This window comes from Bidens hawaiensis, unplaced genomic scaffold (genome assembly GCF_021521415.1).
Source record: "Bidens hawaiensis isolate Kalapana, Puna unplaced genomic scaffold, B.hawaiensis_p1.1 tig00024420_1, whole genome shotgun sequence".
Lineage (NCBI taxonomy): Eukaryota > Viridiplantae > Streptophyta > Magnoliopsida > Asterales > Asteraceae > Bidens > Bidens hawaiensis.
The window spans coordinates 29,037-43,494 of record NW_027493845.1 but is presented as its reverse complement, the minus strand read 5'-3'; the positions used below and the strand labels follow the sequence as shown (position 1 = coordinate 43,494).

Genomic DNA, 14,458 nt, shown 5'->3' with positions numbered 1-14,458 from the left:
ATTTCTTTCTATGGCTTCTTCACTAGCTTTCACCGGCGTCTCTTTTCCGGCCACTCGCCGCCGCTGGAACGGCGGATCCAGACCTGCTAATTTCAAGATCTTTGCTTCTGATTCCAACCAGCCAGAGCCTGATCTCAGTGTCACTGTTAACGGGCTGCATATGCCCAACCCGTTTGTAATCGGGTCGGGCCCACCCGGGACCAATTACAAAGTCATGAAGAAGGCTTTTGATGAAGGCTGGGGTGCTGTAATTGCCAAAACAGTAATAATAACACTTATTATTCCCATTTTCTTATTATTATTATTATTATTATTATTAATATTATTATTATATTTGATTTATTATTATCTGAATTTGATGATCAAACATGGTGATGATTAAGTGTAGATAGATCCAAACACTCCCATAGTGTTTTAAGTGTACAAGTATAAAGATTTGACTTTGACAAGTCAAAACTAGTTTTTAGCTTCTAATTTGATCTCAAGGAAAAAAATGATTGATAATAACCATGATTCAAAAATGCATGTCACAATTTTTTTTATAAAAAAAATCACTGTTTTGCACATATAACTACTTGCCTATTATGGGATCTTTGTGGGACCTGTAAAAGATTCATCATTTGATATTTTGAAGGATCTTTTCCAAGTTTGTTATTTTGCCAAGAAACTGATCATCAAAGGGTAAAATTACCAAATCGCCCCTTCTCCGACCCAAAATCGAGAGATTTTACTGCCATTTTGTCATAATTATCTCCTTTTTACACAAGAATATATTTTTTCGATCATTTTTGTGTATTAATTTTTTAAATATATAATATCAGCCGAACACTCGAACAATGGTTCATCATGAAATGTTGTTTTACTTTTTCTGTGATTTTTTTAAATCAAGTTTGTAACTTTAGTTGATAATATCCAGGTGTCGCTAGATGCTGCAAAAGTTGTTAACGTGACCCCACGATACGCGCGATTAAGAGCAGGGGCAAACAGATCAGCCAAAGGGCAGATAATTGGTTGGGAAAATATTGAACTTATAAGTGATCGACCGTTGGAAACGATGTTAAAAGAATTCAAACAGTTGAAAGAAGAATATCCCGATAGGATACTTATTGCATCAATTATGGAAGAGTACAACAAAGCAGGATGGGAAGAACTCATTGACCGAGTTGAGCAAACGGGAATTGTAAGATTTTGTAAACTTGTATTGGATTTGTCCCGTTTCTAAATGGGCCGGTTTATATTTTATTTTATCTCAAGTCAAAATTAAAAAAAAACTCATAAACATTTTTATAGGATGCTATTGAAGTTAACTTCTCATGTCCTCACGGTATGCCTGAAAGAAAAATGGGTGCTGCAGTGGGACAAGATTGTGATTTATTGGAAGAGGTTTGTGGTTGGATTAACGCTAAAGCTACGGTTCCCGTTTGGGCGAAAATGACTCCAAATATAACAGATATCACGCAGGTATGCAAGTTTTGTAACTTATATTTGTATTGTTGGAAGTAATATGTCGTTTTTCTGTTCTATTATAATGTTTCTTGATTTTAATAACTTGAGAACTTTTTATATTATAGCCGGCTAGGGTATCTTTGAGATCCGGATGTGAGGGTGTAGCTGCAATTAACACAATCATGAGTGTTATGGGCATTAATTTGAAGACATTACATCCCGAGCCTTGTGTTGAGGGGTTAGTATATCCAATTCAGTAATTATTTATGCATTGATTTATGTAGAGATTGAAATTTAAACATGTTTACTTATGAATGAGCTGACTTGGTTTGTGCTTTATCTTCAAACGGGTATGATATGTGTTTTTTAATGCATAAAACCTCCTGAATTGTTTTATTCAAAGAAAGTTAGATTCTTAATTTCTTATTGAAGATGGTTTTTGTTTAAAAGTGTTTTGAGTTGAGTCAGGTTATGTTATATCTCTAGAGAGTCAAACAGGTGACATAAGAAAGTTAGCGAAAAAGGGAATGGGATCAAAATTCTTCAAAAGTGTATTATTTTAATTTTAACTCATAAAACATCCTAAATTATTATATTTGAAAAAATGACCTGTTTAGACTCGCTCATATTGTCGCCTCTACTCGGCTTTATAACCAACCATACTTACGTACTTACATGTATGCCATTATGCCAACTAGATATTCAACACCCGGAGGCTATTCTTCAAAAGCTGTCCATCCTATTGCACTTGGGAAAGTAATGAGCATTGCACAAATGATGAAGAAAGAATTTCCCGGTGGAGATTATTCTCTTTCTGGGATTGGTGGTGTTGAGACAGGTGGCGATGCTGCTGAATTTATTCTTCTTGGTGCAAATACTGTTCAGGTTTCTTACTATTTTTTTTTTCTTGCCAAAATAATATTTTGTTATCTTAATAAACCATTTAAGTGAATATGAATATGGGTTGCATTTTATTGATAACAAAATACTCTCTGTGTTCAATTTTTTAGCTAAAAATGAAACGGGTCAAAACGGTTTTGGAGTTGCGCATGACATACAACCCGTTTATGTGATATGGGTCAATTTGGGTTGTATATTATTGCCATGTTACACATGACCTTCTAAATTCCTTATATTCAAATTAATTCTTATTATTTTACTAATAGTTATATTTAGTATATTTTTATTTCTAATTGAAGAAACTGATTAAAGGTGATGCTTGATGAAAACGGGTAATCTTGGTACCTATCAGGTTAGGTCAACCCAAAACACTATTTCTCCAAAAAAAAAAGCAACAAAATCATTAGTTTTTTTTTTCTTTTCAAATTTGAATACAAAAATTATATTATTTCAATGAAAAACTCAACTTTTATAATAAAAGTTTTTAGGCGAGTTTCAAAATGTTCAACTCACTCCCGACCCGTTTCTTTTTAAACTAATTTATTTTGTTTTTACTCATTTGGCTCGTTAGATAAAAAGTAACCTGAATAGTGCAATCCATAAATGTAAACTGTAAGTTGTAACCAAATTCATGCATTGATTTTCTTAATTTTAGGTTTGCACTGGTGTGATGATGTATGGATATGATCTGGTTTCAAAACTCTGCTCAGAGCTCAAAGACTTCATGAGAGCTCACAACTTTTCAACCATAGAAGAATTCAGAGGGTATGTAATCAAAAATATCAAATTTTCACTAATATAATGAACCAAAAATATGTATTTTTTTTCTTAAATTAATTGGTTTAATGCAGGGCATCGCTTCAATATTTCACGACACACACGGAGCTCGTGAGAATACAGCAAGAAGCGATTCGGGAACGGAAGGCGGTAAAGAAAGGATTGCAATCTGATAAAGACTGGACTGGAGATGGGTTTGTGAAAGAAAGTGAAAGTATGGTTTCTAATTGATTAAAAACATTTGAACAAAATACAAACAAAAGAAAAAAAGAAACTGTTTGTTTTTTATTCAAGATGTTGATCTTGGTATGGCATTTATCTGTTAATTAAACATCTTGCAACATTTTCTTTTCTGGAAAGACTTTCTGTAAATTTTCATGTTCAGTCTTTATGAATAAAGTGTTCATGTTCATATGGATTATACTGTATTATTGATTTATGGATGGGTATTTGACAAATGTTAATCTTCATATAGCATTTACCGGTAGTAAGTTATTTTTTTCTGCATCTAGTTATCGTCAATAGCAACTCGTTATTAACATTCAAGTCTTTCATCGGTGGTAACAACTTCACCGGTGTGAAATTGTTCTTTAGCGATTGTAATTTCATCGTAAGGGGTAATACATAGTCAGCGCAAATACACCAGCTTAACTAATAATGCATACATGCTATATGAGCATTTTTGTCCTATCATATGAGTCATGTAACATTACAAAGGAGTCTTGCCCTCTACTTTTTGTTGGTTAAAGAATCGAGCCATATAATTTGAACCTTATATGACTTACTTTCACCATATCGTACAACCCAAAAGACTATCAGTGCGAGTATCTTGATCACTTTTTTTTTATTTGCACAATCAATCTTCAACATATAATTCAACCCAAAAGACTATCAATACAAGCATTCTGATCACTTTTTGTTCCATCACACGTTCCATATATACGCATCCAGATAACATTAATTGTAGGGCGGAACTAGTGAAGGGTCAACAGGGTCCATTGACCCTCCCGGTCACTAGAATTTATCATTTTTTATATATAAAAGCTAAAATTTTTAAATTTTAAAAGAAAAACACAAGTTGTATCCATTAAAATATAATAAGTCTAGAATAAAAAATAATTGTGACACACCCTTGGAAGATGAGGGTTTAAACTCACAGTACCGAATCGAACCCAGACCAAAAACCGAAAAACCTAAAACTGAGCCTAACCCAAACCAAAACATCACAGTTTTCAAAATTTAAAAAACCGAAGTTTTACTTTTTACTAGGGGTGCAGACGAGCCAGCCCAAGCTCGGCTCGTTTAACTTACACAGAGCTCGAGCTCTATTTTCAAAGTTCGAGCTCGGCTCGTGAGTAGATTTTGAAGCTCGAGCTCGGCTCATTTACTATTTATCAATTATTTTTTATATAATTATAATTATTTTTATATATTTTTTTCTATTATAATTTTATGTATAGAATAATATATATTATTTAGTTATTTTTATTTATTTTTTCATAGCATTATATATATTAATTAATAGTTATTAATATACATTTTAAAAAAATTATATAGGTGACAAGTTCGTTTAGGATCGTGAGCCAACTCGAGCTCGATAAGTGAAGCTCGGGCTCGGGCTCGTTTATTAAACGAGCTTATTTTTAGGCTCGAGCTCGGGTTCAATTAAACTCGGCTCGATCGAGCTTTTCAACGAGCCGATCTCGAGTAGCTCGGCTCGTTTGCGCACCTACTTTTTAGTTCGGTTTTAGCCCAAAACCGACCCAAACCGAGAGCTTAAACCCTGCTCCGGCTGCCGAGAATAATAAACATATACCAGAAATGCTTACACCTCTAAAGCTTACAACAATGGCGTCCAATCCCATAATCCTTTCCAATAAACCTCCAGTTCTCTTTCACTCAATCAGCAGCCACTTAAACCCGGTTTACCATAGGCCTAATCTTACACAAACCAAGGCAACACCTTCCATTACAAACACCACTTCACGAAGCTTATTTCAATCTAATATTCGCAAAATTCTGCCTCGAGAATTAGGGTTAGGGTTTAGGGTTTTAGGTCGTAATGGATTTCGTGCTCAGTCTACCGTCAGCGGCGGTGGTGACGGTGGTTCTGATTCTGGTGGCTCCGGTGGTGGTGGTGGTGGCGGTGACGGCGGCGGCGGAAACAAATGGTCGTTTCTTGCGTGGTATTGGTTTTTATGTTCATGTGAAATTGAGTTAATTATAAACATTTAAAAAAAATTAAAATAAAAGTTTTATAATCAAATAAGCTGGTGTCGGGAAACCTCTAGGCGTTAATTAGGCGGTAGGGTACTGGCTAGCGATTAAACGGGATTAATAGAATTGGATTGGGATTTTTATATGTAACTATTCAATTACAAAATTTTATATTTAATATCTTCAACTTATTAATTGGATTGGATTTACAGTATAATTTTACAAATACATAAAAATTTTGACCATTTTTGACCGATCTTGACTGCGTTTGAACGATTACCGATTTTGGTTTAAGGTTTTCTTAAACCGAATTAATGTATATATGTGTGAACCCTCGGGTGGGCAAAAGTAAAATTGCACTAATTTTGACGTTATTTTACTAATCTCGTGAAAATAACGTTAAAAGTGGCGGAAGGTTAATCAGGCATCATGTGGTGGCGTTGATAGCCGAAAGACAAGGGCACATGCACCGATCAGCCGGTGTCCCGATGATTGAGTGCTATGTGCCTTATGTCCAAGGCTTGATGCAAAACTACTATCGAGCCGGGGGTCTCACCGGAAGCAGCCTCTCTATCCCTCTGGGATAGAGGTAAGGCTGTCTACATCTTACCCTCCTCAGACCCTACCATAGCATTGCTATTGGTGGGATATACTGAGTACGATGATGATGATATATGATGATGTTTTCTTAAACCGAACTAAAAGTTTAATAATCAAATAAGCTGTTTTGATAAACATTACCATACAATGTTGTTTGGTAAATTTTGATTAATTTAAGTATTTTACGTGTAAAATGAATTCTAAATAAATAGATAAGCATGATTAGTTTTGTTGTAGCTGATTATTTGACCTCTAAATAGTCAAAATCAAGCTCACTCTATCCAAACGCAGTAAACTTATTATTCAATACTTGAAAACACAATATTTGAATAATGACAGGTATTTGAGTCTTCTTGAGGCATATCCTGTATGGACAAAAGCAATAACATCTGCACTTTTGACTTTTGTTGGAGACTTAATATGCCAGGTAATTATTTTATTTATTCATCTTTATTGCTCTTATACATCATTTAAGAACACTGAGATCATTCACAAGCATTTTATGTGTTTTAATATTCTAAATTGTAATACTTGTATTTGTTAGATCTTAATTGACCAAGTGCCATCTTTGGATATAAAACGTGTCTCTCTTTTCACGTTTTTGGGGATGGCGTTGGTGGGACCGACATTGCATTTCTGGTAATCGCATCAAACTCTTTATAATGTTTATATATAATTATTTGATCTATTATATTAATATGTTATAATGTAAGATAGCCATACAAATTTACATTAATTGATAAAAGGAGGGTAACTTTGCCATGAAAGTAAGCTCAAGTTGCCTTTATCAAAACTATTACAAGATTTGCAGTTTAATAAACAATACAAAAATGTTGTGGGTATGAGAAACTGGACTACTGATAAGAAAATATTGGATTATATTGTATATATAACCTGTCAAAGGTTTAAATTTTCATATTTTCTCTTTAAAATACTAAAGGTCTCATATTTTACCAAACATTATAGTGAAAAATAAAACATTGGTTCCTTATTCTCTACTAGGAAAACACAGTGCTATTAGTTATACCATGAATTATCTCCGCACATAATGTTGTTATAACTGGTATTACTTCATGAAAAGGTAAATAGTATTAGTGTTTTGAAACGATATATAAATATATTATATTATGTATATTTCTGCTGTTATTTTACTTTTTAAAGTCTAAATAGTCTAGATAAGATTGTGTTTGTGTCTTTATTTTACACAAGGTACTTATACCTGAGTAAATTGGTGACAACGACGGGGGCTTCGGGGGCTTTTATTCGCCTCATAATTGATCAGGTGACCCTTTTGTAATATTAATATGGCATGAATTTTATATCTCATTAAATATAGGTCTATTAATATTTTTGAATATTTGCAGTTTATATTCGCTCCTGCTTTTATTGCCGTTTTCTTATCAACACTGATAACATTAGAAGGCAGGCCATCCCAAGTTTTGCCAAAGCTTCAGCAGGTATTTCTATATTTTATAATATTATAATTATATCATAACATTTGTTTCTTAACTACATAAAGCTGTGTACGACTTAAGATTATGTTGTAAACTTGTAATAGTATTGTTTGTAAATCATAATTAATTAACATATTAAAGATGGACAAAAGGTAAGACCACTTGTTCTTGGAACCATAATCTAAATATACACAATTTAGGAGGTTAAGTATTGTTTTTAAATAATAATTAACGTATTAATTATTTGCAGGAGTGGGTATCATCTGTTATTGCAAACTGGCAGCTATGGATACCTTTCCAATTTCTCAACTTCTTATTTGTTCCTCAACAGTTTCAGGTTTCTTTTGCTCTTAATTTTTGTGCGATAGAGATAAAAGTTGATTGGTTTATGTTTATGTTTTGGCGTTCTTGTTAATGTTGCTTTCGCATGTTAATTTACAGGTTCTTGCAGCCAACTTTATTGCATTGGTGTGGAATGTTATATTGTCATATAAAGCTCACAAAGCAGTTGCAACATAATAGGTATTTTATTTTCTAAGTGACTTGTTAAAACAATAGCACCCAACATCACATATTTAATGAATTTGGCTTGCAGGTTTTAGATGAACATTGTGTAGATTTCCTATCAAGGCACAAATGGAGTATGAACTGTGTTCCCTTGCAGGGGCATTTAAGGAATTTTGAGTCTATTTAGAAGTTTCTTCTTTTTGGTTGATTGTAATCTTGACTTTGCTATGACGGATGGTTGAGAAAAGTGCGAGTGCATGTGTGTGTTTGTAAGCATCTTAATACAAGTAGCAAGATTTTGGACGTGTTAATGAATCAAAAGGGGCTCATCGCGTTGGCTTTCGGTTATTCAGATTAATTGAAGTTGAAAATTTTTAAAGCTGAATTCGAATTCAAGTAAAATGTAATCTTACTTTAGTAAATTATATATATGATCTAATTCCAAATAAGTTTGTGAATCATAAAGTCGATGCTAATCTAATTCTTAAACTGAAATCAAGATCGTAATCGCTTTTGATATGATATACCAAACTAATACAAATTCCTAACACGTACAAGTTTTATATGTATATCATAAAACAGTAAAGTAACAATATGGATAGCAAGAATACCTTAAACGCAATTTAAAAGACATTTAGGATACTAACAATTTTGTGCTTATTTATTTTTGAAGTTAAGACAGGTCAACCCACATATCCTCTAAACGTACTTCTAATCTACACATTTGTTCACCGTGAAACTAAATCTTTTGACCATTTACTGTAACCCTTTAGTAAGTAAAATTCATTAACAATCAGATCACAAGTCTGTAAACCGAAGGCCTACTCAACTAAGAATATAGATTTTAATGGCTTTAATAGCTCTATAGACAATTAATGGAAACTAAGCACTCAGCATCCACAAGATGAAATCAAGATCAAAGAGATTCTCAATAGAACAGGGAAAATGGTGCCGTTTTGATTTTTCTCATGTATTTTTTGGTGTTTTGGGTCCGACAAGTCACTTGCTAGTCTTCTCACGCGGCTTATTAAAATATGCCTTTCAAAAAGAACGATAAAGCAACTGGAAGCTCAATTTAAAATGAAAAGCAAAACCATAGAACAGTTACATTATAGTCAACTACAAGCAGAATATCAACAATACAGGAAGAATATGATTAATTATGTAACACAATAAACAAGCAATTGAACTTGTAAGCAAAAACCAAATGCAGTCTGATTGTTTGTTTCTTTGTTTTCTACATCATCATCCACCATTGCTGCACATACTCAGCACCATAACATGCATATCTGTCTGTCTGTCTGTCTGTCTTTTGAGGGAGGTTTGTTTAACTTCACAAAAAATAAGGTACCCCTGTTCTTGGACCTCTCATCTGATTGTTCTCCTCTGTTTCTGTGAAAAACTTTACCTCTCTCTCCTGTTATAATCAATCAATTAGTCAAACGAATGCTACAAATTAACAAGAAAACATATAAAAATGGGAGTTCTGATTTATGTTTTGGTACTGATTATTTTGTTGGGACATAATAATCACGTTTAGATTAATCAATTTCAGATAAGCAAGAATTTAGAAATGTAATAGTTCTTTTAACCTAAATTGAGATACTTTTATTCAGTTACACAAACCATCTCTACTATTTTCACAAAAATGGCATCTTTGATCATTTTATCTATAGTCCTTAAAAATATATATGAAGGTATAAGAGCACTATGCCTTGTAATAACTGATATATATATATATATAAAGTGTTTAAATTCATGATATAAGCGGAGGCAAGTGGGAATACCATAGTGTCACTGAAGCTCAATATTGAAGCCACATTGCCGCAACGATAGCAGTAATTTGGTGCAGACCAAACCTGCATGATCAACAAAAGATTGGAAATGTGTAGTTATTAAAAATGGCAATTTTGATATATTTAACAGACGGTCCAATAAGAGTTGTGTTTTATCTCAAATGGATCAAATCAAAACATAGCTAAAAGTAGAAAGAATAAGATGCAATAATATTGTGTTCAGAAATATACTTGAATATGTTAAGTCTTTACTAAAAACAGACAAAATAAGTGTTAATGGTACTAAATATTGTAAAAAAGGGAAACTTACAGTTACAAGTCCTTTATCTTGAAACATGTACTTCAAACCTTCTTGAACAAGTTGGTGGGCTCGGCATACTAAATCAAGCTTGTTGATGTGATTGAACTGAAACATAGACATGATGAATGTAAAGATCACCAACTACCTCAAAAAAAGCATACACACGTGGCATCACATTTTCTAATTATTATACATGTCATTTCCTTGCAAAAGAACTATTGTGCATGTGAAAGGCAAATCAAAGTTGTCTTTTAACATCAAATTATCACTTTATTGGAAAACAATCGCCGTACGTCAATATATATTTAAAAAAAGGGGAAAAGGTCTGCAACATCTTGTGTTCTCAACCACCAAAATAGCTGTTTAATTACAAAACAACCATTGTATTTAAGTAACTCTTGGTCAAAACACAAGAATTTCCAAACAAAGTGACAAAACACAAAATTTTGAAAATCTAAGGGACCAAAACATAACAATTTTCTGTTTTTACCTCAGATGTAACTCTAGATCCAAAAAGCCATCCGGCCCCACGAGGACTGACGGCCCATGTTTCAATGTCTTCAGGGTCACTCCACATTAGGTCACAAAATGGTCCTTCATGAGGGATCTCACAGTTCCGTTCAATAACTCTAATCTGAATAATGTGGTTATAAAACACAAGTTAGCCCAAGGGCAAAGAAGTTTGAATCGCAAGTAAGTTGCAGCCAGCACATGAAAAAAAAAACATAATGTATAACTGTAGCATAGCAAGTCAAACCTGGTCAACAGTCCTAATATCAGGTGAAAGACCACCATGGACGCACAAAACCTGTCAAACCAACAGCAACATATTAAAATGATAAACACATACATACATATACACACATATTTATAACAGAGAAAGTGAAGCCTACAGTTCCATCTATGATAGCTGACAAAGTAAGATAATCAAAAACGTCGGTGCAATATCTCCATGCATTAGCATTCCCATACTTTCTTTGGCATTCATCATAGAACCCATAGACCTACAGAAAAAGTATCAAAAACAAAAGCATAAGTAATTAAGAACCTTATGAATCAGCATACTAGAAGTGTGTATTGTGTAGAACATGTTAGCATGTGAAAGGAAGCAAACAATGTAAAATGCAATACAAAGTACGCAGACAATACTATCATACTATCAAAACATCAATAACATTAGAATATTCATAGTTATAAGCCAAACCATACACAAATAACTTTGCATGTAAGACACTACTAACCGAACACAAAATAACGGTGAGTGTTACCTGTGTTAATTGCCTACTTTCGTGATTCCCACGCAGAAGAGTAATGTTTGCAGGGTATCTGTAAGCACATGTAGACCAAGAAATTACATAAATAACATATAAGTGCACCAGAGCTTATAAAATCCCAAAACTAACTGCATATAGAAACATAATCATAACTGTAGATCACCAACTTATTCTTTTAACATTTTGAGATTATTCTCATTCATCAGAATCTGATTATCCGAATACGAGGTATCAGATAAAGTAACAATAGCTCATACTCGAAATCCTCATAATCTGATTATCTGAATATGAGGAATCAGATAAAGTAATGGTAGCTCATACTCGAAATCCTCAGACAAATTATCTGAATATGACGTATCAGATAAAATAGTGGTAGCTCATACTCGAAACTAAATTTGAGATACGATTTATTATATGATAGTTAAAACTTTAAAAGCCAAGTGCTATACTATTAACCCATTAACAAAATGTTCCGCGAACATAATCCGTTGAAATCCAATTCATTTTATCAGCTGCGTAATGAAATATGTGCTAGCTATACATGTAAAGAGTATCTTTTAAAATTTTATTTCCTTTTTGTCTAATTCCCAACCATTAAACTGCATTTAATTAGCACATAAGTCAGTAAGTCGCATTTAAGGGTTCTAGAGATAACAAATTATTCAAACTACTCAAGTTCTTTCATTTCCGGTTAATAATGAATATTATTTCTTATCACACCCTTTTATGGTATAAAAAAATATATGTCTATCTAAGTAGATGCACAAGCTGTAAGACAAATATATATATATGTGTGTGTGTGTGTGTGTGTGCATATTCTAGGTAAAAAAGAACTAATAAGTAAACTAATTACCTTGCTTTTAGGAGTAAAAGTATTGTAAAAACTTCCAAACTGTTGTAACCACGGTCAACAAAATCCCCCTACCAATAAACACAAACGTGAATAAAGCTATAAGCTTAAACAGGAAACGTGCACACGATTAATTGTACATTACAATTCACAAATTTACCATGAAAATGTAATTAGTGTCAGGTACATGACCTCCAGTCTGAAAAAGCTTCATAAGATCATGAAACTGGCCATGAATATCACCACAAACAGTAACTGGACTGTTGACTGGCTGAACATTTGATTCCTCAATCAAGATATCTTTTACCTGAAAGTAAAACAACTTTGTGATATTAGTATATCACAAATTATTATACATGCCCTTATAAACAACATCATAATCAATAAAGTTTTTTACGAATCAATTATCAGTTTTTATATTCGGTTACAAAAAAGTCACAAGCACTAATCATCCACCTAAAATAAAAAAAAGAAATATGACAGTTTACTTCCTGTTGCAAATCTTGAACTAAATGACAGGTTTGAAGCACAGATAAAACAACTCACGGATCTTAACTTACGTGTCAATACCGTGTTAATAAACATCACATATCCCAAACTGCTTCTAGCATTCAAACGTATACAAACTTATTATGAATGCATATGTTTGGTTCACAAAATATTGACACATAGTCACATACATAAAAAACTTAGGGTTTCCATTAAACTCAACATCATGCTGCAAATATTGAAGTCAATAACAGGTTCTGAACAAAATGAGTTAAAGAACAACTCCATAGATCTTCTTCAGTTGTTTAATAATATACACCATATATAATAATAACATATCAGCAGTTCCTAGGGTTGAAAATTAAAATTAGGGTTTTCCATTTCGCACAACTCATACCAAATATTCAAACCAAAAAACATGATATCTGAACCCTAGACCTAGCTAAGATCCATTTAGACAATATAAATTAGGGGATATTAATAAATAAATAGAGGTGGGAGTTTGTAGGTAGGTACGTATTCGCATAAGAGCTGCAATTCATCTTCGGACAAGTGTTGTCCGTCTTTGACCTTTGTAATCCACAGATCCAAATCCATCGAGGTTTGTGTGCCTGAAATTCGTCCGTGGTGTTGAAAGGTTGAGATTTGATCACCGATCGGTGAATCGTCGGATAACGGCCGACGGAAGAAGGAGCTGTGTTGTTATATCCCTAGTTGTGTTGTCACGTTCTATTTATTCACTCATCATTTTAAATCTATCATATACAAATTATGAAATGAAATAGCAAATGTAATAGATTGGAATTAAAATAAAAAATAAAAATTATTGAAATAAAACGTCAAAAAAATGAAAACTATAAAAAAGATACGTAACATTCAAATTTTGAAACTATAAACAAAAACAAAATTATTGAAATAAAACGTCGGACAAAACTATAATGTACACATTCATTGTTTTACCAAAAGGAAAAAAAACGACAGGAACAAGGTTGTAATTAGCACGGAGTTTCATTAATACTTTACTGACCAATCAAATCTGTTAAAACTTAAAACACATGTTATGTAGAACAATTTATCGGTGTTGCTATCAAAACCCGTGTAGATGAACCCAAAGTTAATATAGTAAGTAGCAGTGGTGAAGCTTGGACGAAGATGTCGAGGGGGGGGGGACAAAAATACACATTAAAAAAACTGTAAACGGGGGGGGGGGGGGGGGGGGGCGGGATCAAATTTTCAGTTGAAAATGGGTAAACTTACACTACATATAAAAAAATGTTGGACGAAACGGGTAACTTTACACTACCACGCAAAAAAACGGAGGGTGTCGGGGCCACCCCTGCCCCAACTATCCTTCGCCACTGGTAAGTAGTGTGTGTTGGTTCACCACCAAGTCTCGTCACGTTGAAGACCTGTGACCTTTCACTGTAACGAGAATTTGACGTGAAAAAAATATATTTTGAGGAAATATGTTATCAATGCTAAGAGCATGAGCAGTTGTAAAAGATTTAATGTTCTCTTCTATATGATACGAGCAACTTAAATGTTATTTTAAGAGCTGACTTAAGTAATAAATGTTCCTTATAGTCTCGCTACAACATGTCTGATGGTATGCTAGTCGGGTCTTTATACGACAGACAATGATATTATCCTTTGTATGTTATAGGATTTGATCATTATTTAGATCGTTGGTATTTATTGTTTATTAGTTTTAGCGTTGGATGTTATAAAAGTTTTTAGCTAAGCCTCTTGTATGGTGAGTACTAGGTTAGAGCCCGTTTAATACACGGGATGATACTAAAATGAAAACAATAAAAGCAAAAAATATTATTATATAAATATTAAAAAAT

General features: G+C 33.2%; 3 protein-coding genes across 3 annotated transcripts; 2 read left to right on the top strand and 1 right to left on the bottom strand.

The window, feature by feature from the left end:
- LOC143569200 (dihydropyrimidine dehydrogenase (NADP(+)), chloroplastic-like) lies at positions 1-3,545 on the top strand. The gene is made up of 7 exons (XM_077055169.1): positions 1-262; positions 917-1,180; positions 1,291-1,461; positions 1,572-1,684; positions 2,145-2,331; positions 3,002-3,111; positions 3,198-3,545. Exons 1-7 carry the CDS (start codon positions 11-13, stop codon positions 3,352-3,354), a joined length of 1,254 nt encoding a protein of 417 aa, XP_076911284.1. The 5' UTR covers positions 1-10; the 3' UTR covers positions 3,355-3,545.
- A 1,374-nt stretch (positions 3,546-4,919) lies between these two features.
- On the top strand, positions 4,920-8,222 carry LOC143569181 (protein sym-1-like). Its single transcript, XM_077055153.1, has 8 exons — positions 4,920-5,309; positions 6,280-6,367; positions 6,485-6,579; positions 7,150-7,222; positions 7,305-7,397; positions 7,645-7,731; positions 7,836-7,916; positions 7,990-8,222. The coding sequence occupies exons 1-7, from the start codon at positions 4,945-4,947 to the stop codon at positions 7,911-7,913; spliced, it is 879 nt and encodes a 292-aa protein (XP_076911268.1). The 5' UTR covers positions 4,920-4,944; the 3' UTR covers positions 7,914-7,916; positions 7,990-8,222.
- A 767-nt stretch (positions 8,223-8,989) lies between these two features.
- LOC143569199 (phytochrome-associated serine/threonine-protein phosphatase 3) lies at positions 8,990-13,328 on the bottom strand. Its single transcript, XM_077055168.1, has 10 exons — positions 13,128-13,328; positions 12,283-12,429; positions 12,126-12,193; positions 11,267-11,324; positions 10,892-11,002; positions 10,756-10,806; positions 10,489-10,632; positions 10,008-10,103; positions 9,689-9,760; positions 8,990-9,318 (listed from the first exon to the last, which is right to left on the bottom strand). The coding sequence occupies exons 1-10, from the start codon at positions 13,206-13,208 to the stop codon at positions 9,235-9,237; spliced, it is 912 nt and encodes a 303-aa protein (XP_076911283.1). The 5' UTR covers positions 13,209-13,328; the 3' UTR covers positions 8,990-9,234.
- Positions 13,329-14,458: the final 1,130 nt, after the last annotated feature.